Below are 22,309 nucleotides of genomic sequence, written 5' to 3'. Positions count from 1 at the left end.
CGTCATCGATGCACTTTTTGATGAAGCCAGTGACTGATGTGGTGTACTCCTCAAAGCCATCGGAAGAATCCCGGAACATATTCCAGTCTGCTAGCAAAACAGTCCTGTAGCTTAGCATCTGCGTCATCTGACCAATTCTTTATTGACCGAGTAACTGGTGCTTCCTGCTTTAGTTTCTTCTTGTAAGCATGAATCAGGAGGATAGAATTATGGTCAGATTTGCCAAATGGAGGGCGAGGGAGAGCTTTGTATGTGATTATGTGTGTGGAGTAACGGTGGTGCTCTGGTTGCACATTTAACATGCTGGTAAAAATGAGGTAAAACGATTTAAGTTTCCCTGCTTTAAAGTCCCTGGCCACTAGGAGTGCCGCCGTGGTCTTAGTGCCAGCATTGGTTTGTGATGGTAAATAGACAGCTATGAAAAGTATAGATGAAAACTCTCTTGGTAAATAGTGTGGTCTACAGCTTATCGTGAGATACTCTACCTCAGGCGAGAAAAACCTTGAGACTTCCTTAATATTAGGTTTTGTGCACCAGCTGTTGTTGACAAATATACACAGACTGCAACCCCTTGTCTTACCAGAGGCGGCTGTTCTATCTTGCCGATGCAGCGTAAATCCCGCCAGCTGTATGTTATTCAGTCGTCGTTCAGCCATGACTCGGTTTTTAATGCACTGTTGGTAGGATATTCGTGAACGTAGCTCATAAATTTTGTTATCCAATGATTATACGTTGGCTAATAGGACTGATGGTAGAGGCAGATTACCCGCTCACCGTCGGATCCTTACAAGGCACCCCGACCTACGTCCCTGATGTCTCCGTCTCATGCAAATCCCAGGGATTTGGGCCTTGTCGAGTGTCTGAAGTAAATCCTTTGCATCCGACTCATTAAAGAAAAAAATCATCATCCAGTACAAGGTGAGTAATCGCTGTCCTGATATCTAGAAGCTCTTTTCGGTCAGAAGAGACGGTGGCAGAAACATTATTTACAAAATAAGTTACAAATAACGCGAAAAATCACAGACAAAAGCACAATTGGTTAGGAGTCCGTAAAACGGCAGCCATCTCCTCCGGCGTCATTCTGTTACAAACACTCAAAATGAGGTTAACCAATTCAAAGTAAAGGAAGTCCCTCAAATCAGTAAATAAGACATTTACCAAAACTCAGCACACAATAGAATAAATATTTAAAGCACCTCTAGGTTAATACATTCAAAATAAAGCACACATGAGATAATAAAGAAAAAGGACTAAACAGAGCCGTAACACACACGTGACACATACTCACATGCCAATAAGACACTAGTTGTGTTCGAATACTCATACTGACCGCACTAACCTACTATTTGTGTTGTAAATTGAGTGTGTAGTATGTTTATTGGTCATAGTGTGGATATAGTTAGTATGCCAAAAGTCATACTACATTTGCCAAAATACGAAGTATACAAGCAGTGGACACTATTTTCGTGCTTTTAGGGCCCATAATGCAATTCTTCAGAAAATGGGCGTGGCTCCACAGCATTTTCAGATTTGAAGAAAATGGCAGAAAATATACAGCCGAAGTCTGACGAGAGCGGATACAAATTCATCACTTTATCTAATTATGACAAATGTTAAGAAAATGTTGAGCAAAGTAATAAAGTAATGGCTTTTCAAATAAGTTACGTTACACGTTATTTTGGCTGACAATTTGTTAGCTACGCTAGCCACATTGCATATCATTACACCAGTTGCTTGTATGTACAGGTATGTTAGCTAGCTACCTAACGTTAGTTAGCTACTAATGAATCGAACTTGCCAGTATATCAACTATATGCTATCTAACTAACTACCCAACATGCATTGACTTGATTATTCACGTCATTCTTAGCTTAGCTAAGTGGTATAGTCATTGTGCGTTCTCAATGGACATTGTTAATTAAGTCGTAAGATGTCTAGCTAGTAATTTGTTATGCTAACAAACTAGCAAGAAGTTGCATAGCAACAGCATCAATTTCTGGTAGACAGGCAAAGCGCTAGTACACTCAACTGAAAGGATAATGTTCGTTTACAGTATACTTAAATGAACTAATATTATATAGTATGTAGTATATACTCATTAAGTATGTAGTATACAGTATGTTATTATGGATATTCGAACACAGCTACTGTCAGTGTGTGTGTGTGCGTGTGTGTGTGTTGTATAGGTAAAAGTATGTGGTAATTGTGCACATCCTGCGATCCCTCTAGTCTTCTCTAATGGGGGGAAGATTAAAAAAGATACCTGTATTCAGCAGTAGTACTCAAATAAGAGTTTTATAAGTTTCGTAGGTACAGTACATCTCTGCCTTCACGTGTGCACTGAATGTCCATACTTAACGGACTATGGCAGTAAAAATGTACAGATCTGTCTACAAAGTGCCTGTTTTTTGTGCCTGCATATCCTTCCAGCGAGAACGTACATACAGTAGTTACATTTGTTTGTTTCTCGCTGAGTAGTGCATGGAGCTTTTGGCAGGGTGCGAGTGGTACCAAGCACATTCCAGGGTATTTAATATGGAGTTTAATGATTAGCTGACTCTGCTTGGGGTCCACCACTCTCCATGGGAGGATAGCTATTGGGCTGAGTCATCGTCTACCAAACACAAGAGCTTTCTAATATCTCAGCCAGGGAGCACTGAAACAAGGCACCTTACTGCTGAAATGTACATTCTAACACTCAATAATCTGGATTCAAAGCATAAAAGAACGCATGTAAAATGGCGGTTTGCGGAGTACAAATGTACATTTTGACAGTCGATATCTTGACATAGCCACAATGGATGCCAAGGTGTAGTCTGGGGGTTGGGTTCAGAGTTTACACTGGAGTGCGCTCCTTCATTGAAGAAAGTGAGATCAGCAAACTTGAAGGCCAATCTTACCAGATAATGCAGATGCTTGCTACCTGAAACCACTTACTTACGATTATGGGTTTTACACATTCAGCTTTGCTTCACAATAAAAATCACTCCTGCTTGACAAAGGTTTAAAAAAATAACTGCGCTGAGGTTACGTATACAGAGCTACACTACACGCTGCTGAAATGTACATTTAGACATTATGGCCTATATGACCGGCAATCCAATGGATCATGGTTTACTTATTTATTTGTAAAATGCAGCACTACCACTAGACCAGCCTCCAACACGGGACTTCTTTAGCATTTGATAGGGACAGAACATTTTCTGAAATTATGACCTCTGACATTTTGGTACTGTCACCTGCCCTCAGCTAGTCAATAGAGTCAGTATCATACAATGTACACTGTCCCCTGGTTGACTCAGGCTACATGTAACAAAGTTCCTGTGTAGGTCACAGGTCAAGGGTCATCCCAGAACAGAGGAGGCTGGTGGGAGGAGCTATAGGAGGATGGGTTCGTTGTAAAGACTAGAATGGAAGTAATGGAATGGTATCAAACATATGGAAACCACATTTGACTCCGTTCCATTTATTCCATTGCAGCCATTACAAGGAGCATGTCCTCCTATAGCGCCTCCCACCAGCCTCCCCTGGCCCAGTTGCAGATCAGGCAGCTCAATAGTAACTGAGGTGTCCTGATTATATCTCAGGAGTCGGACACTTATCCAACAAATACATTTCAAGGAGCCAATCCCTAAAGGTGAGAGGTCAAGTCCTGTGAAAACCATGGGAGTGGAGATAAGGTGTGTTTGAGCAGGGAGTTACCTAACAGGAGGAAGTCAAATAATAGATTCATAGTAACAGACACACTCCCTCTCAATGGACCTCTCACACACACACACACAGGTAGTTCATCTTCTCCGTGCATCAGAGGCAGACCGTTAGGAACCTAATCAATAATATCCTGTCTTCTACTTCACCGTCTTCCACTCACCTAGGGAGTGGGTTTGTGTTTATGTTTGAGAGAGAGAGAGAGGCTTTATGCTTATTTATTTTCCCTTGTGTAGTTTAACCATTTGTACATTGTTACAACACTGTATATATATACAGTGGGGAGAACAAGTATTTGATACACTGCCGATTTTGCAGGTTTTCCTACTTACAAAGCATGTAGAGGTCTGTCATTTTTATCATAGGTACACTTCAACTGTGAGAGACGGAATCTAAAACAAAAATCCAGAAAATCACATTGTATGATTTTTAAGTAATTAATTTGCATTTTATTGCATGACATAAGTATTTGATCACCTACCAACCAGTAAGAATTCCGGCTCTCACAGACCTGTTAGTTTTTCTTTAAGAAGCCCTCCTGTTCTCCACTCATTACCTGTATTAACTGCACCTGTTTGAACTCGTTACCTGTATAAAAGACACCTGTCCACACACTCAATCAAACAGACTCCAACCTCTCCACAATGGCCAAGACCAGAGAGCTGTGTAAGGACATCAGGGATAAATTGTAGACCTGTACAAGGCTGGGATGGGCTACAGGACAATAGGCAAGCAGCTTGGTGAGAAGGCAACAACTGTTGGCACAATTATTAGAAAATGGAAGAAGTTCAAGATGACGGTCAATCACCCTCGGTCTGGGGCTCCATGCAAGATCTCACCTCGTGGGGCATCAATGATCATGAGGAATGTGAGGGATCAGCCCAGAACTACACGGCAGGACCTGGTCAATGACCTGAAGAGAGCTGGGACCACAGTCTCAAAGAAAACCATTAGTAACACACTACGCCGTCATGGATTAAAATCCTGCAGCGCACGCAAGGTCCCCCTGCTCAAGCCAGCGCATGTCCAGGCCCGTCTGAAGTTTGCCAATGACCATCTGGATGATCCAGAGGAGGAATGGGAGAAGGTAATGTGGTCTGATGAGACAAAAATAGAGCTTTTTGGTCTAAACTCCACTCGCCGTGTTTGGAGGAAGAAGAAGGATGAGTACAACCCCAAGAACACCATCCCAACCGTGAAGCATGGAGGTGGAAACATCATTCTTTGGGGATGCTTTTCTGCAAAGGGGACAGGACGACTGCACCGTATTGAGCCTGTCTCTTATACACATCTAGATGTGTATAAGAGACAGACTAAGGAGTGGCTCCGTAAGAAGCATCTCAAGGTCCTGGAGTGGCCTAGCCAGTCTCCAGACCTGGACCCAATAGAAAATCTTTGGAGGGAGCYGAAAGTCCGTATTGCCCAGCGACAGCCCCGAAACCTGAAGGATCTGGAGAAGGTCTGTAAGGAGGAGTGGGCCAAAATCCCTGCTGCAGTGTGTGCAAACCTGGTCAAGAACTACAGGAAACGTATGATCTCTGTAATTGCAAACTAAGGTTTCTGTACCAAATATTAAGTTCTGCTTTTCTGATGTATCAAATACTTATGTCATGCAATAAAATGCAAATTAATTACTTAAAAATCATACAATGTGATTTTCTGGATTTTTGTTTTAGATTCCTTCTCTCACAGTTGAAGTGTACCTATGATAAAAAATTACAGACCTCTACATGCTTTGTAAGTAGGAAAACCTGCAAAATCGTCAGTGTATCAAATACTTGTTCTCCCCACTGTATATATATATATAATATGACATTTGTAATGTCTTTATTGTTTTGAAACTTCTGTATGTGTAATGTTTACTGTTTAATTTTTATTGTTTATTTCACTTTTGTATATTATCTACCTCACTTGCTTTGGCAATGTTAACACATGTTTCTCATGCCAATAAAGCCCCTTGAATTGAATTGAATTGAGAGGCAGGGTTATTTGGAGGTGCACTACAATCTGTTCATGTGTCTGGAGAGAGGCCCTCAGGTACACTGGGAGAGAGTGTTTGGAGTGATCCGTTTACTCCACTGTGTGTGTGTGTGTGTGTGCGCCTGTGTGTAAGTGTACCTTCCACTTGTGCTGCAAATAGGCTTAGTCAGCATCCTGTTGTCATTCCTTTTCAGAGTTTCCTTTTGTCATTACAGGGGAAAGTGATCTCAGATACCCATTTCCCATGTGGTATATTACCAAGACAAAAAAAAAAAAAAGACAATGTTTATATGACCCCCTTTCAAAAACAGCCCCTTATTTACCACTTTCTTGCAAATCAGTAAGTAACTGGCAAATTGGGAGGGGCCGGGTTGAGGGGTGTTTGCATTTCAAATTAGGGAGGTGTTAAACAATGGAAGTGTGAATGGCTTTACCTGTATAAAAAGCAGAGTACCATTCACACAGATCCGATTCCTGTATTTTGGTTACAGGGTCTGTGAAAATGCAGGAATCATGACTAGGTCTTTAGGTGGGTTTTAATTGTCCATGTTTTTTACCCCCCTTACCCCTTTCAGATGTACAACAAAGCAGGTATAAAGAAGCAAGCATAGTAAAATAGTGGGAATTTGGCCTGTCTATTAAAGGGATACTAACTGACCAAGGTTTAGGGACACAAGTTACCAAACAGCCCGTACATATCGATCAATCAATCTGTATTGTCTATTAATATAGACAGCAGGGTTGACAAGGTCACAACAATACTACGTGCACAACTCAGAGGTAAAAGGCTGTGCGGTAGATGGCTTGTTTCATCTTGTTCTTGCTACCATCTTTTGTTTTGAAGTGTTTGACTGTTGTCACATCTATGCTAAAATGGCTAAAATTAGCTAGCTAGCAAACCAACAACTGTAACCATGTATTTGAGAGACAACAAGTGCTTATTGGGCAAATGTACGCTTTCAATAAACATTTGAAGATGAACTTTTGCTTACAGTACATGTTGTGAATAATCCTTAGATGGTAAGCCAACCCCGTCTGTTTTAGCTTCGTAGTTGTACACACATTGGTTTTGTTGGTAAACACCCCACCCATCTCTATAGCACTGTTTGCAAACACATTTGTTACATGTTTAAAACAGCAACCCAGACTTAAAGCACCAACGAACAAGCAGTGACATCCCACTGGGCACACACTGGTTGAATCAACGTTGTTTCTCCCTTCCCACTGGGCACACACTGGTTGAATCAACGTTGTTTCTCCCTTCCCACTGGGGCACACACTGGTTGAATCAACGTTGTTTCTCCCTTCCCACTGGGCACACACTGGTTGAATCAACGTTGTTTCTCCCTTCCCACTGGGAACACACTGGTTGAATCAACGTTGTTTCCACATTTCAATTCAATTCAGTTGAACCAACGTGGAATTAACGTTGAATTGACATCTGTGCCCAGTGGGAAGGAAAATCTCCTTTGGAAGGAAGCTATCCTCCTCGGCTGGCTGGGTAGAAGTTCAGAGTGCGGATGGCCATTCTTATGCATCCCTAAAACGGTTTATTTTGTGTGATTGCAAGAACTTTCTAAATGGATTTCACCCATTGACATGTGAGGGTCATGACTGGACATTGCTCTGTTTTACTACGTGTCCAATGGTACTGACATGGATGTCATCCATGTTGTTGATGCCTGCCTGCTGTCTGGTCATTATTGATTGGTCCCAGTTGCACAATGCAGTTGGCCTGGGTCATGTTCATTGGGCACCAACGGGAACAAGCAAAAATGAAACTGGGAGGGACTACCTGGGCTGGTCCAATAAGAAACAATAATTTAGGTTTTCCTTTGCTTTCCCTAACCCACACACTCACTCTCTCTCCAGGGTCACCGGTGATGGTCAAGACAGGCCAATATCTTCTGTGTTAGCCTCCTCTTCCCTAGGGCCTTATTAGATAACAGCCAGTAATCAAATTTCTGTGCTCTCTAAATCCCGCTTTCTCTCCATCCAACCGGAGGTCTACTGGTAATGTGAACATCTGCTGCCCCTCAATCCCAGACATATCCAAGACCCCTCACCCTCCTCCATCCCCCAGTAGCTGGGGATGTAAGCCTCTGGCTGGTCCTGGACACGTGCATGACTCAGGCAGCTGGTACTCCACATCCTGTCTGTGAATGAAAAGCCATGTCTACTACAGACAAACTGGTCTCTCCAGCCTTGTGTGCCAGCGTCATTGACTGAGAGGAGGCCGTGGTGTGTGTGTGTGTGAGGGAGGGGTCCTCTGTGTGTCTGTGTGTTAACGACGTGCCTGAAAGAAGCTGCGAGGTGTGTTTCTGTGCTCCTTGTTCGTTGGCATAGGTCAAACCCCCGGAGCTTCCGGAGAATCCTTGCTGTGTTTCAGAAAAAAAGACGCCCACTATCTCTCGCCAACGTGCCCCTAACCTCCCAACCCCCCACTGTTGATCGGAAGTAGAGTTCATTCTGTGGGATCTTCCCGGCGGTGCTTGCTTTCTCGATGGCGTGGGCGCTTTTGCGTGGGCGAGAGACCGTTGGCAACAGTGACGGCCCTGGTTGCCATGGACACTGAGTTTCCCTTTGCCATTCCGTCCCACAACGATGACATCGTGGCAGCTCTCACTCTGTGTGGCACACCAACCTGTACTCCAACCGACACGATCCCTCCCACTCATTACAGATAAGTGTCAACGATGGTGTTGTTGTTGCCATGAGCCTCTACGTTCATATTCATTAGTACTGATGGAAGCACTGAAGAGACAAATATTTGTTGTTGCTTGCGTCACGTGTCCGGGGGTGGCACGGAGTGGATTTCATAACAGGAGACAATGCTCTAAACGAATATTCCTCACAAAACGTCATTTGCGCATCGGCTCAGAACCCCTAACCCAATAGCCACATTTGCCCTACCCCCTCCCCCAGATACATTACCTCGCATACTGTATGGATGCACTGTACATGGAAGTATTATCACGTTTGTATGCAACAGGCAAACGCCTCAGGAAAAGAATAATAAAAATAATAAAAAAGGAAATCCTGCAATCCCACCCTGCCAGGGCTGTATATTCCCCGAATCACGGCAGGTAGCCTAGTGGATAGAGCATTGTACTAGCGTTGTACTAGTAACCGAAAGGTTGCAAGATCGAATCTGACAAGGTAGAAATCTGTCATTCTGCCCCTGAACAAGGCAGTTAACTCACTGTTCCTAGGCCGTCATTGAAAATAAGAATTTGTTCTTAACTGACTTGCTTAGTTAAATAAAGGTAAAAATAAAATAAAAATCACTGTTGGTCTCCATGGACAATGTTAATGGGATGGCAGAAGCTGTGGTAGCGACATGCAGTATGACATACTCATAGTACTTCATTCTACATACCAACCTATTTGTTCAGGCGAGAGACACCCACTATAACCCTGGTGTAGGTTGCACAAATACAAGTACTTGAGCGGTACACTGAATATACAAAACATTAAGAACACCTGCTCTTTTCATTACATAGACTGACCAGGTGAATCCAGGTGAAAGCTATGATCCCTTATTGATGCCACTTGTTAAATCCACTTCAATCAGTGTAGATGGAGGGGAGGAGACAGGGTAAAGAAGGATTTTTAAGCCTTGAGACAATTGAGACATGGATTGTGTATGTGTGCCGTTCAGAGGGTGAATGGGCGACAAAATATTTAGGTGCCATTGAAAGGAGTATGGTAGTAGGTGCCAGGCGCACCAGTTTGTCAAGTACAGCAACGCTGCTGAGTTTCTCACGCTCAACAGTTTCCTGTGTGTATCAAGAAGGTGTTCCTACTGTTTGGTAAACTCAGTGTACTGTATATGACGTGCATTATACAAGTGTGGTCCTCCCTCCTGGGATAGTTACAAAATGACACATTGGTTTCTTTACCCTGTGAGAGTCTATGGACAACATATGACTGCAATCCAAATATCGGTCACACGCTAATATCGGTCACATGACTTGAATGTGATTCGTGCCACAAATGCAAAAATATTTGTGGCAGGGAAACTAAACCAATGCATGGATCGCTGTCATACCTTGTCCATAGACTTCTTACAGGGTAAGGAAACCAATATGCCTTTTTGTAATTTGGGTGAAGTATCCCTGTAGTTAATCCTTATCTCCATTGACATGTATTCGTAATGTATTACAGTATTATTTGCATGGGATGTGGTTGAGATGTGTATGATACTTTTGGTCATGTACTGTATGTGGACAGCTGCTCGTCGAACATCTCATTCCAAAATCATTGGCATTAATATAGAGTTGGGTTCCCCTTTGCTGCTATAACAGCCTCCAATCTTCTGGGAAGGCTTTCCACTAGATGTTGGAACATTGCTGCGGGGACTTGCTTCCATTCAGCCACAAGAGCATTAGTGAGGTCAAGCACTGATGTTGGGCGATTAGGCCTCGCTCGCAGTCGGTGTTACAATTCATCACAAAGGTATTCGATTGAGTTGAGGTCAGGGCTCTGTGCAGGCCAGTCAAGTTCTTCCACACCGATCTCGACAAACCATTTCTGTATAGACCTTGCTTTGTGCACGGGGGCATTGTCATGCTGAAACAGCAAAGGGCCTTCCCCAAACTGTTGCCACAAAGTTGGAAGCACAGAGTCATCTAGAATGTTATTGTTTGCTGTAGAGTTAAGCTTTCCTTTCACTGGAACTAAGGGGCCTAGCCCGAACCATGAAAAACAGCCCCAGACCATTATCCCTCCTCCACCAAACTTTACAGTTGACACTTGCATTCGGGCAGGTTGAGTTCTGCTGGCATCCACCAAACCCAGATTTGTCTGTCGGACTGCCAGATGGTGAAGCGTGATTCATCACTCCAGAGAACGCGTTTTCACTGCTCCAGAGTCCAATGGCGGCGAGCTTTACACTACTCCGGCTGACGCTTGGCATTGCGCATGGTGATCTTAGGCTTGTGTGCGGCTGCTCAGCCATTGATACCCATTTCATGAAGCTCTCAACTAACAGTTAATTATGTTTACTTTGCTTCCAGAGGCAGTTTGGAACTCGGTAGTGAGTTTTGCAAATGAGGACAGATGATTTTTACGTGCTACGTACTTCAGCACTCGGAGGTCCAGTTCTGTGAGCTTCTGTAGTCTACCACTTCGCGGCTGAGCTGTTGTTGCTCCTAGATGTTTCCACTTCACAATAACAGCACTTACAGTTGACCGGTGCAGCTCTAGCAGGGCAGAAATTTGACAAACTGACTTGTTGTATAAGATGGCATCCTATGACGGTGCCACTTTGAAATTCACTGAGGTCTTCAGTAAGTCCATTCTACTGCCAATGTTTACCTATGGAGATTGCATGGCTGTGTGCTCGATTGTATACACCTTTAAGCAACAGGTGAGGCTGAAATAGCATCCACATACTTTTGTATATATAGTGTATCTATAGTATTTTCATACAGCATTATTGTGTGTCCACAAGGAGAGAAGGAAGCTCATTTAGACAGTTGAGAGTCCCCCTTCCTTCTCTCTTTTAAATACATTTATTGGAAAGGTTAAGGAGAGCCTGGAGGAGACCCGGTGATCCCAATGTGGTTACGCCTGAGGAGTGGGACCTGAACAAGGATTGTCAGTGAAGAATAGGCCTCTTGGCAGGGGACAGACAGGCAGCGATACGCTGTGAACCTGTGGCAAACAGCGGTGATAAAGACGAAAACACATGGAGAAGCATGAGAGTGTTGTTGTGTAAGGTGGGCATGGACGTTTTTGCTTCTTTAGCCACGTTTACACCTGGTAGAAACATGCATCCTTTATCCTGATCCACATTCTGATTGAGTCCAAATTTTACGACGGGTGTAGACGATTAAAAGACACATTGTGATCTGAATGTGATCAGATCTTCATGCCCACCTCCAGAGGTAGTCAGGCACTCATTGTCACTGGATATGTAGACGGATCTGGAAAGTAAAACCATTTAAATTATCCTTATCCCACATTCTAAAATCCTTGACAGCTGGCACCATTGACTTATGGCACCAATATTTCTTAAAGTAAATAAATATAGATTAAAAAAAAAAAGAATATCTCTCAAATCATTTGCATCGAGGGAGGTACCAGGAAATCTGGTCACAATGAGTATACAGTGGACATATAAAAGTCACATTTTAAAACACCACGCACAATCAGAATGTGGACAAAATCAGGATACAGGACCATGTTTAAACAAAACTTTTGAGCAGAAAGTGATAAAGATGAAGTACCTGTGGGGACTGCCTGAAGCGTGGTGTCTGTCGAATCCCCCACAATATCGAATCCCCCACTGCTTGTCACCGCAGGGGGGGCTAACCCTCCTCCTGGAGAACTTTCCAGGTTACTGCTCCAGCCCTGCTAAACACTAACACCTGATTCTACTAATCTACTGCTCCAGCCCTGCTAAACACTAACACCTGATTCTACTAATCTACTGCTCCGCCCTGCTAACCACTAACACCTGATTCTACTAATCTACTGCTCCAGCCCTGCTAAACACTAACACCTGATTCTACTAATCTACTGCTCCAGCCCTGCTAAACACTAACACCTGATTCTACTAATCTAACTGCTCCAGCCCTGCTAAACACTAACACCTGATTCTACTAATCAACTGCTCCAGCCCTGCTAAACACTAACACCTGATTCTACTAATCTACTGCTCCAGCCCTGCTAACACTAACACCTGATTCTACTAATCTACTGCTCCAGCCCTGCTAAACACTAACACCTGATTTACTAATCAACTGCTCCAGCCCTGCCTCACTAACCCTGATTCTATTAATCTACTGCTCCAGCCCTGCTAAACACTAACACCTGATTCTACTAATCTACTGCTCCAGCCCTGCTAAACACTAACACCTGATTCTACTAATCAACTGCTCATCAGGACCTTGCTTACATATCCTTCCTGCTGGATGTTTGTATGTGCAAACTCGCAGCATTAGCAAAGCACCGCACATAGCCTCCTTAAGCCAATCTGCCCCTTGAGACGTGGTTTCTGTTGGGGCGCGATGTGATGCTCAGGTGTTATGACTGGAGAACTCCCACGCTTGGCCACAACGGTCATCATGCTGCAGTCAGTATCCCACACATAGATCCTGTCAGGTGTGTGAGTGAACCTGTGAGTTAACAAGGGGGCAATGAGGTGGCACGAGCTCCCCTCTTTTGTTAACGAGGATGTTAGTTTTTATCGGTTTCATTTGGTCTGTGAAATCGAATCCAGTGGAGGAAATGGCTTTGAAGTGCAGAGTTTAAGTGCACAGACTTCAGGGTGATTGACTGCATTTCCCTTGTAGTTGACCTTGGTTAGGAAGTCAACATTGATGGGAGCTAGATTGGCTACTTTCGCCATAGGGATTCTATGGGATTAGGCTTGGAAATCTCAGTTCAGCGATCTTGGAGTTGCATTGACAGAATTCTTTGAGAGATTTCTGATTTGTGAGAGGGCACAATAAGGGATAACTTTTTGGAATGTCAAATGTTTGTGTTTTCAAAATGGTTTTGCATTACGTTTGGTGTGTTTCACCCTTCACATAATGGAATTGAATGGATTTCTGTCCAAATAACCTTGGAAACCTTAGTTGAGATGATCTGTTGACAGCTCAATGACAATCCATTTTCAGGTCATTCGTGAAGTATCTGGGGAGAGGAGTGAGATGTGGTTTGGTTCATCTTTACCTCTAGCTAGAATGGGTGAGAAGATGTTCCCCTCTTAAAGTGATTTATTTTATTTTATCTCCAGCATGGCTTGACAAATAGAGCTTGAAAAAATATAGATTGCACTTAAGCATTTGTTTGACATTTTATTAGGAAATCGTAGGACAAAGTTCTGTAGTGTGTACACTTTGTTCACTTAAAGTCTAATGACTTGTATAACAAACATGACTTCAGTTCTCATTCATGAAAAGTTCCCAAACATTTTTTATAGAATCAGGACTAAATGAAATAGACGTTTGTCCAGTGCATGAACAACCCTATGAAAAAGTAAAGTGGGCCTCTGCATTCTTAGAACACATCAAATGTACAGTACACAAATGGACGGTATTGACATTATTGAACATCATAAAGATGAACAGAGAATGGTCCCCCAATACCTGGCCTTTCAAGATGCCTTGAAGTGTGATGTTGGTGGCATATATGGAAACAACAAAGCTACATGTATACTAACTGAGGCAGCAAGTTTAATGATCAGACCATTATAATGAGTGAAACAGCTACACATTCTCATGTTTCTTGCATAGATTGTCAACAGTCCAAAAAAGGATTGTGCCAATGACAAGGCCAAGCTGGCCTGACCCTTAGAACGTTCTGCATACTGATACAGTTTAGTAAAGAGAAAGAAATTGTCTATTGCGCATAGGTTTTCCACAATACTTCTTCCAGGCATTTAAACACGATACCCTTCGCTTTACAGTTGGCAATTCATTGGACGTCAATCTAATATATTGGACATTTAAGGGCATGTAATGCTACTTTAGTCCAGCTGACCTCAGACACTCAAGAGTATTTATTTTGCGGTAAGTAGACTGTCCAAAGGCCCGTTCGACAGGATTTGATTGTCAATCTTCTCATTTGAGTAAGAATCCAAGCAGCGTGAATTCAGTTAGGCCGCACTGACCTATTCCAATATGGAAACGTAACGATCCACTTCACGCACGGACAAGTCCCGGACCGTTTAGATGCAGAACTATCATCTCAGTGTCTCTCATATTAGGCTATTGGAACTACTCAGTTCTCTTCCTCCCGAAAACGGCGGACATGCTTCTCACGATACCTTTGATCCCAGCTGCCCCCTTCTTGAGCGCCCTCGCCTCTCGGATAAGGTCGAGCAGTTCGTGAAATACCAGCTGTACCCCGTGGTATGTCTCCGCTGCAGAGATCTCGAAAAAGCCACAGTTTGTGGAAAGAGTGAGGAGGCGACCTTCCTCGCTGGAGACGGTGCGGCGATGCTGGAGGTCGCGTTTATTCCCTACGATGACGATGGGAGGTGAGCCGGGGAATTTGCTTTTGGCTTGCCGGATGCGCTTCACCTGTTGCCGCACCACGTTGAAGCTGGCACGGTCACATATGCTGTAAACCAGGATGAAACCGTCCGCCCACTGGAGTTGTCTGTCGCTGATGTGTCCCGCGCCCTCATCATTCTAAAACACATGAAGACATAATACATTCCTTTAGTAAACCCTTTAACCTCCTTGTTTAATAAAAAACTTCAAGAATGCCCTGACTGCTGGAGTATCCACTAGTCAAAGTCTTTTTTACCATTAAAACGTTATTATAATGTAGCCCAAATGATATACAATGTTTTGCCTCACCTGAGGGCAAAGTGAGTCCCAGATATTAAAGCAGATATCCCGTCCATCTATTCTGTCAGTATGACTGTAGATAGATTCTGTAAATGCAAAAATAACGGACCATTTAGATACTTGGTTTGATCGACTGTAACCTTTTGATTTGAATGCAATTATATCATTACCAATGGATCAAGTCAAAAGACCAGCACTTACCAATATCCCCGTATTCGCCAATAAACCTTCGAGTGAGAAACCGCACCGTGAGAGCTGAGGGCAGAAAATAACGCAATTGATGAGACATGTTGATCAGTAAATGTATTATCCCTACACAAGGAAAGACATTCTACGTTGCATTTGGCCATCATAACTCGTCTACTTTCAATGATCACAAATATATGCTCTTCATGGTGCACAAAGACTGTCAATGTCGTGAATAAAACTGCAAAAACATTTCAAGGATTCATTAAAATTATTCTCACCAGATTTACCGACGCTTTCAGCTCCAAGTAGTAAGAAATTAGCCTCCACTTTTTGCTGACTTCCTTCCATTGTTTTGTTGTAGTGGCGTGTGCAGATTTAGTTAGACAACCATTTGTTAAAAGGGTGCAACGTTTTCCGTGTCTGTTCAACGTGGAGAATACACCAAGTGTAAAATATATTGGATTGAACCGTCTGTCAATTTATAAGGAGTAGGCGGGCCCGGTTCTCTGATGCATAAAACCTACGGGCCAATGAGAGGACTGTGCGCTTGTCAGAGACCAATGCGCTTAATATAGAACTTCGTGCCCACGGATTAACAATACAGAATCATAGCTGCAGTAAGTAGTTTGCTGCGTTTTTATTTTTGATTGTATTTAAGTGTGTGTGTGTGTGGGGGGGGGGTGCTGAAAAAAAATGTGTTTGCCTGCACTACATACGCTATATTGGTCCGCTAATACAGCACTATTAAAGGCCCAGTGCACTACTATTTGTGATAAATACAAATTCAGTTCTCAGGTGTACTGCAGCCCCACTACACTCCGCTGCTATGTACAGAATAGCATAATTCTCTAAACCTTCAAATGTATCAGTTTGATATTCACAGATGTTGGAGTTCATATGAAACCATCAACCATCAGGACACAAATTCATATGAAACCATCATCTTGGAAGTAACAGAACACAATTTATAGTCTACAAAAAAAACAAGTAGACGCTAAAATAACTTGCAATTAAGTTACCCCACTCTGTAAGATCAAAGACAGGAGGATCTATATGATGGGTAACCAATGTTTAGCATTCAGTCAATTTACTGATGACCAATGCCACCCAGTGGTGGTAATATTATGGACATTTTAACTTACCATGGTCCTGTTTGACTAGCGCCAAGTAAGATTTTCACTGAGTTTAGACGTATACAAAAGATGCACACAAAAATGTTTATTGTAAATAGATACGAAATATAAAGATGCACACACACAAAAACACTTGAAACACTTTATCCCCAGTGTTTGTAACCAACTACAGTTGCGGTCAAATAAACCCATTTTCAAAAAATGAAATGTTATTTTAGAAACCAAATTTTTAAAGACGAGTGTGGTTCCATTATATTTGGAGGCAACTGTATGTACAAACATGTTCAGCAAGCAATTCAAATCAATACATAAAAATACAGGCTTCTTTTCCCATTCTTTATCTTTCATTGAGTCCTGCGTGAAATGTCTTCGCCTGCACGCTCTACCTCGAGAGGTCTCGGATTCTTCCTCATGGTCACTTTCTCCTTGTCCCCCTCTTGTTCCGCATTCCTCCCCGCCTCCCCTTGGTGGGGATTGACGAGCAGCGAAGGGTGCAGGGTCCCCTCAAACGTTTTGCCCAGCTCCTTCCCAAAAAATGCCTGAAGTCGGTCCACTGACTTGGAATAGTGTGCGAGAGAGAGGGGAAAGAGCAACAGAACCAGATCACTATTGAGGACTAAAGAGAGCAATAGAGTATCGCTTTCCAAATGCAAAGCTCTGACAAATTGTCTCATAATGTAAAGTAAAAGGTAGGAGTTAAGGGATTGACAAAGAAAACAGTCGTCATTTGGAAATGAGGGCCTACATATGGAACTGTAGCCATCATATGCATTTCTCTATAGGAAATCAGGGTGAGCTGAGACATGGACACAGCCATTGTGAGTCTCCTCACCTTCACGCTCTTCAACAGTGTGTGGAGGAGAAGCCAGATATCGGACACAAATTCCGACGGGGTGCACTAAGGGGGGACCAGTTTCCGTAGCAACCGTCCCCGTATCATGGTGATGTCAATGTAGTGAGAAGACCGGGAAGAGAGCTAAGGAGAGGAAGATAATCAATACTATTTTTCTCTAGAGTCAAAGCAATACAACTGACTAACATCAAACTGCAATTGTATACAGTATATTCAACACACACAGTTGAAAAACAATCATACTTCATTAAAAGGACTCATTTGTCAGCAACCTACATGGTAATAAACATGAAAAGTCTGTGTTGTGACATTTTAATAGATAACACCATGACAATACTAAGAGGGATGTTGAGGATGTGAAGGTAAATGCAGTAAGTTGCACTTGTCGATTACCTTGGCTGGTCTGTAGAGGACAACGCTGCACTGTCTGCATAAAAGGACGAGTAGTAAGCGCTCACATCTCTGTAGGGTTAACCCCAAAGGGTAAGAGATGGTTTACACACACGGTCCAGCAAATCCACACTGTAGACCAGTGTTACCCAACTCCAGTCCTCCTGTAGCCCCAACAACACACATTTTTGCTGTAGCCCCAGACAAGCACACCGGATTCAACTTGTCAACTAATCATCAAGCCCTCAATGAGTTGAATCAGGTGAGTTTGTCTGGGGCCACAACAAAAATATGTACTGTTGGGTAACACTGCTTTACAGTACAATAGACAAAACACCTTGAGTGGGCAAACTAACAGAAGCAATAGTGATTTAACAGCCAGACTAAAAAAAGCTGGGTTGGATGAGTCTGGGTTAAAATAACCAATTAAGACCTAGTCATATCAGAAATACATGGTTGACATTTTTACTCTACCCTTGTTTCTTTCAATGAAAAATTATTTCCTGGATCTAAAAATCAGATCATTTCCATTAAAATAGGGTCACGGTCAATAAGTATTAGAAGCAGACACAGTAAACAATACCAAACCTGCGTAGACATGCTCAAACAAAGAACTGCGCATGCACAGTCATGTGTGTACACAGATGCACATATTCAAGTGAAAGATAGCAGACGTGCCCAGACATGCTCTACAAAGTAAAAAGGCTCACCATTTGGTCAGGAGGGCTCATACACAGTTCCCCGTCGGTCCCACTGTAGTCCTGCAGCAACGCCAGATCAGAGAGGTCCCGGCACAGCATACACTGCCAGCTCTCACTGGGAGAGCAGCATCACATACATCAGGCCAATACAGAGAGAGAAATCTCAATGCTTTATTTGGGCCCCACAGTGAAACCTCTAATACAGATTCTAATAAGAAACCAATTATTGAAGTAATAAAGAAGTAAAAATGTATAAATATACACTGAACAAAAATATAAAAACGCAACATGTAAAGTGTTGGTTCCATGTTTCATGAGCTGAAATTTTAAAAAAGATCCCAGAAATGTTCCATAAAGCCAATAAGCTTATTTCTCTCAAATTATGGGCACAAATTTGTTTAACATCCCGTTTAGTGAGCATTTCTCCATTACCAAGATAATCCATCCACCTGCCAGGTGTGGCATATCAAGAAGCTGATTAAACAGCATGGTCATTACACAGGTGCACCTTGTGCTGGGGACAAAAGACAAAAGACAAAAGCCACTAAAATGTGCAGTTTTGTCAGAACACAATGCTACCGATGTCTCAAGTTGAGGGAGCATGCAATTGGCATGCTGGCTGCAGGAATGTCCACCAGAGCTGTTGCCAGATAATTGAATGTTTATGAGGCCGATACGTAAACTTAATAAAGAGCAGTGACACTAGCAAGAGCAGTGTGCGGGTTTCTTCCTTTTTCTCATAATGTTCATTTTTCTACCATAAGCCGCCTCCGTCGTTTTAGAGAAATTGGCAGTACGTCCAACCGGTCTCACAAATGCAGACCATGTATAATCTGATGAAACGGGTTTGCACAACCGAAGATTTTCTGCACAGAAACCATCGCAGGAAGCTAATCTGTATGCACGTCATCCTCACCAAGGTCTTGAACTGACTGCAGTTTGGAGTCGTAACCGACTTCACTGGGCAAATGCTCACTTTCGATGGCCATTGACACGCTGGAGAAGTATGCTCTTTACGAATAAATCCTGGTTTCAACTGTACCGGCCAGATGGCAGACAGCATCGTGTGGGCAAGCAGTTTGCTGATGTCAACATTGTGAACAGTGCCCCATGGTGGCGGTGGGGTTATGGCATCCAAAGAAAAGTATTAAATATAAAATATATATTGATTTGTTTGAGATTCTTCAAAGTAACCACTCTTTGCCAGCTTTGCATACTCTTGGCATTCTCTCAACCAGCTTCATGAGGTAGTCACCTGGAATGCAATTAAATTAATAGGTGTGCCTTGTTAAGTCAATTTGTGGAATTTCTTTCCCTCTTAATGCGTTTGAGCCAATCAGTTGTGGTATATAGAAGATATCCCTATTTGGTAAAAGACCAAGTCCATATTATGGCAAGAATAGCTCAAATAAGCAAATAAGCATTACTTTAAGACATGAAGGTCAGTCAATCCAGAAATTGTCCAGAACTTTGAAGTGCAGCCGCACAAACCATCAAGTATGATGATGAAACTGGCTCTCATGAGGACCGCCACAGGAAAGGAAGACCCAGAGTTACCTCTGCTGCAGAGGATAAGTTCACTAGAGTTACCAGCCTCAGAAATTGCAGCCCAAATAAATGCTTCACAGAGTTCAAGTAACAGACACATCTCAACAACTGTTCAGAGGAGACTGCGTGAATCAGGCCTTCATGGTCGAATTGCTGCAAATAACTAACTACTAAAGGACACCAATAAGAAGAAGAGACTTGTTTGGGCCAAGAAACACGAGCAATAGACATTAGACCGGTGGAAACCTGTCCTTTGGTCTGATGAGTCAAAATGTGACATTTTTGGTTCCAACTGCCGTGTCTTTGTGAAACACAGAGTAGGTGAACGGATGATCTCCGCATGTGTGGTTCCCAACATGAAGCATGGAGGTGGTGAGATGGTGTGGGGGTACTTTGCTGGTGACACTGTCTGATTTATTTAGAATTTAAGGCACACAACTAGCATGGCTACCACAGCATTCTGCAGCGATACACCATCCCATCTGGTTTGCGCTTAGTGGGACTATCATTTGTTTTTCAACAGGACAATGACCCAAAACACACCTCCAGGCTGTGTAAGGGCTATTTGACAAAGGAGAGTGATGGAGTGCTGCATCACATGACCTGGCCTCCACAATCACACAACCTCAACCCAATTGAGATGGTTAGGGATGAGTTACCCCGCAGAGTGAAGGAAAAGCAGCCAACAAGTGCTCAGCATATGTGGGAACTCCAAGACGGTTGGAAAAGCATTCCTTGTGAAGCTGGTTGAGAGAATGCCAAGAGTGTGTAAAGCCGTCATCAAGGCAAAGGCTGGCTACTTTGAAGAAAGTCAAATGTAAAATATTTTTTTGATTTGTTTAACACTTTTTTGGTTACGATATGATTCCATGTGTAATTCCATAGCTTCAATGTGTTCACCATTATTCTACAATGTATAAAATAGTAAAAATAAAGAAAAACCCTTGAATGAGTAGGTATCCAAACTTGACTGGTTTTTAAATCACTGCTCATTCAGAATGCAATTAAGTTGTTTAATTAAACAAGCTTACGTTGATAAGGAATAGATGGGTGGAATGTGACACTCCCTGTGGAAGCGCCGTCCACACACGACACACAGGGTGAGATTCCCTGACATCCTACATGCTGTGCAGTGTTTCCTCCTGGCCAGGAGGGGGCGTAGCTGGTGGGTGCTCCTCAGACTGTCTGGGCTCGACATGGAGGAGCAAGGAGACTCTGGTTGCTGGAAGATGTGTAAACCAGTGTCAGCAAGAAAATGTGATATTAACACACATTCAAACCAACACTGTGAAAGTTGGCCTTACCGGCGCATCCGTCTGGATCACCTGAACGACCGTTTGCTGCCCTTTGACCCCTGGGAGGAGGCGGAAGCGGGCTGGCGGGACGCTAACATGGGCGTCAAGGATGGGCATCCAAAGCAAAGACACCTGCGGAAATCTACAGAGAGCCATGCACTGAGGTTAAACCCACAATATGATGTATGTATGCATGTACAAACTCAATTAATAAGCTACACACCATCACACTGAAGTAATTCATGCTCAAAATAATGATTTGTGCCGTTTTTCTGGTTGACAAATGTTACAATAAGGATAGAAAGATTGTCACCTGCTATTAAGCCCAACAGACGCCTGGCACCCAGTCTCTTCAATACTGTCAGCAGCACTGACATCAAAATCAGCCATATTGTCAGCTATATTGTCATCTTCCTCCTGTATGACAGCAAGAGAAATGGTTTACATTTTACTGTTGTGTTGGGAAAGAGTGAGACAGCCATAGCGCTCAGATGAAATAAAAATAAATCATATTAGCCATTAAAATGCTTCAAATGAAATTGTTTAAATACACTCCGACACCATTACACTCTACACCAACAAGAGTTTATACGAAAATAAATGGATAAAAAATATTTCCAATTTTGTTTGGTATGAAGGGCAAGAGACTGCAGAAAGACTGTACAGGCTGGAGTTAGTTAAGATTCAGGGCATTAACTAGGTAGATTTAAAACAAAACACTTACCACTATCTGAGAGCAGAAATCATTGCTGAGGTCAAGGGTGAGGTCAAGTTCAACTTCCTGAGTGCAGCTGGGGACACTGACCACATTGACAGTGTCATTTGTGGATACCTCATTGGTGGTTGACATGTCTGTCTGAATAATCTCTGTGCTGTCAGTTAGGGCTAGGTCCCTCTGCAGAGTCGCAGTCTGCACAATGCCGGGAAGGACAGTTTCACTGTGGACTGGTTCCATCTGCACAGTGTCTGTCTGGACTGCATAAACTGGTTCAGTCAGGACAGGGTCCGTCTGCACGGTTTCAGTCTCATTGAAGTTTGACTGGACAATTTCATTCTGCAGGGTTTCTGCCCTGGCAGAATCCGTCTGCACCGTTCCAACGAAGGCAGAATCCGTCTGCACCGTTCCAACGAAGGCAGAGTCCGTCTGCACCGTTCCAACGAAGGCAGAGTCCGTCTGCACCGTTCCAACGAAGGCAGAGTCCGT

General features: G+C 43.0%; 2 protein-coding genes across 2 annotated transcripts; both read right to left on the bottom strand.

The window, feature by feature from the left end:
• Positions 1-13,857: 13,857 nt before the first annotated feature.
• On the bottom strand, positions 13,858-15,638 carry LOC112080511 (ras-related and estrogen-regulated growth inhibitor-like protein). Its single transcript, XM_024146293.2, has 4 exons — positions 15,464-15,638; positions 15,198-15,251; positions 15,006-15,082; positions 13,858-14,834 (listed from the first exon to the last, which is right to left on the bottom strand). Exons 1-4 carry the CDS (start codon positions 15,531-15,533, stop codon positions 14,418-14,420), a joined length of 618 nt encoding a protein of 205 aa, XP_024002061.1. The 5' UTR covers positions 15,534-15,638; the 3' UTR covers positions 13,858-14,417.
• Positions 15,639-17,176: 1,538 nt separating this feature from the next.
• On the bottom strand, positions 17,177-22,303 carry LOC112080510 (uncharacterized). The gene is made up of 7 exons (XM_024146292.2): positions 21,830-22,303; positions 21,419-21,522; positions 21,115-21,247; positions 20,842-21,032; positions 18,272-18,377; positions 17,565-17,598; positions 17,177-17,294 (listed from the first exon to the last, which is right to left on the bottom strand). The coding sequence occupies exons 1-7, from the start codon at positions 22,058-22,060 to the stop codon at positions 17,266-17,268; spliced, it is 828 nt and encodes a 275-aa protein (XP_024002060.1). The 5' UTR covers positions 22,061-22,303; the 3' UTR covers positions 17,177-17,265.
• Positions 22,304-22,309: the final 6 nt, after the last annotated feature.

This window comes from Salvelinus sp. IW2-2015, unplaced genomic scaffold (assembly GCF_002910315.2).
Source record: "Salvelinus sp. IW2-2015 unplaced genomic scaffold, ASM291031v2 Un_scaffold16349, whole genome shotgun sequence".
Taxonomy (NCBI): Eukaryota; Metazoa; Chordata; class Actinopteri; order Salmoniformes; family Salmonidae; genus Salvelinus; species Salvelinus sp. IW2-2015.
This window is presented reverse-complemented; position numbering and strand designations above follow the sequence as displayed.

Excerpts from the sequence above, each read along its gene's own strand:
- LOC112080511 (XM_024146293.2), bottom strand. The coding sequence starts at position 15,533 with ATGGAAGGAAGTCAGCAAAAAGTGGAGGCTAATTTCTTACTACTTGGA. Across the intron at positions 15,252-15,463 it reads TGAAAGCGTCGGTAAATCTG|CTCTCACGGTGCGGTTTCTC; the intron begins GTGAGAATAATT and ends TTCTGCCCTCAG. Across the intron at positions 15,083-15,197 it reads TGGCGAATACGGGGATATTG|AATCTATCTACAGTCATACT; the intron begins GTAAGTGCTGGT and ends TTGCATTTACAG.
- LOC112080510 (XM_024146292.2), bottom strand. The coding sequence starts at position 22,060 with ATGGAACCAGTCCACAGTGAAACTGTCCTTCCCGGCATTGTGCAGACT. Across the intron at positions 21,523-21,829 it reads ATTTCTGCTCTCAGATAGTG|GAGGAAGATGACAATATAGC; the intron begins GTAAGTGTTTTG and ends GCTGTCATACAG. Across the intron at positions 17,599-18,271 it reads TGAGCCCTCCTGACCAAATG|ACAGTGCAGCGTTGTCCTCT; the intron begins GTGAGCCTTTTT and ends CCTTTTATGCAG.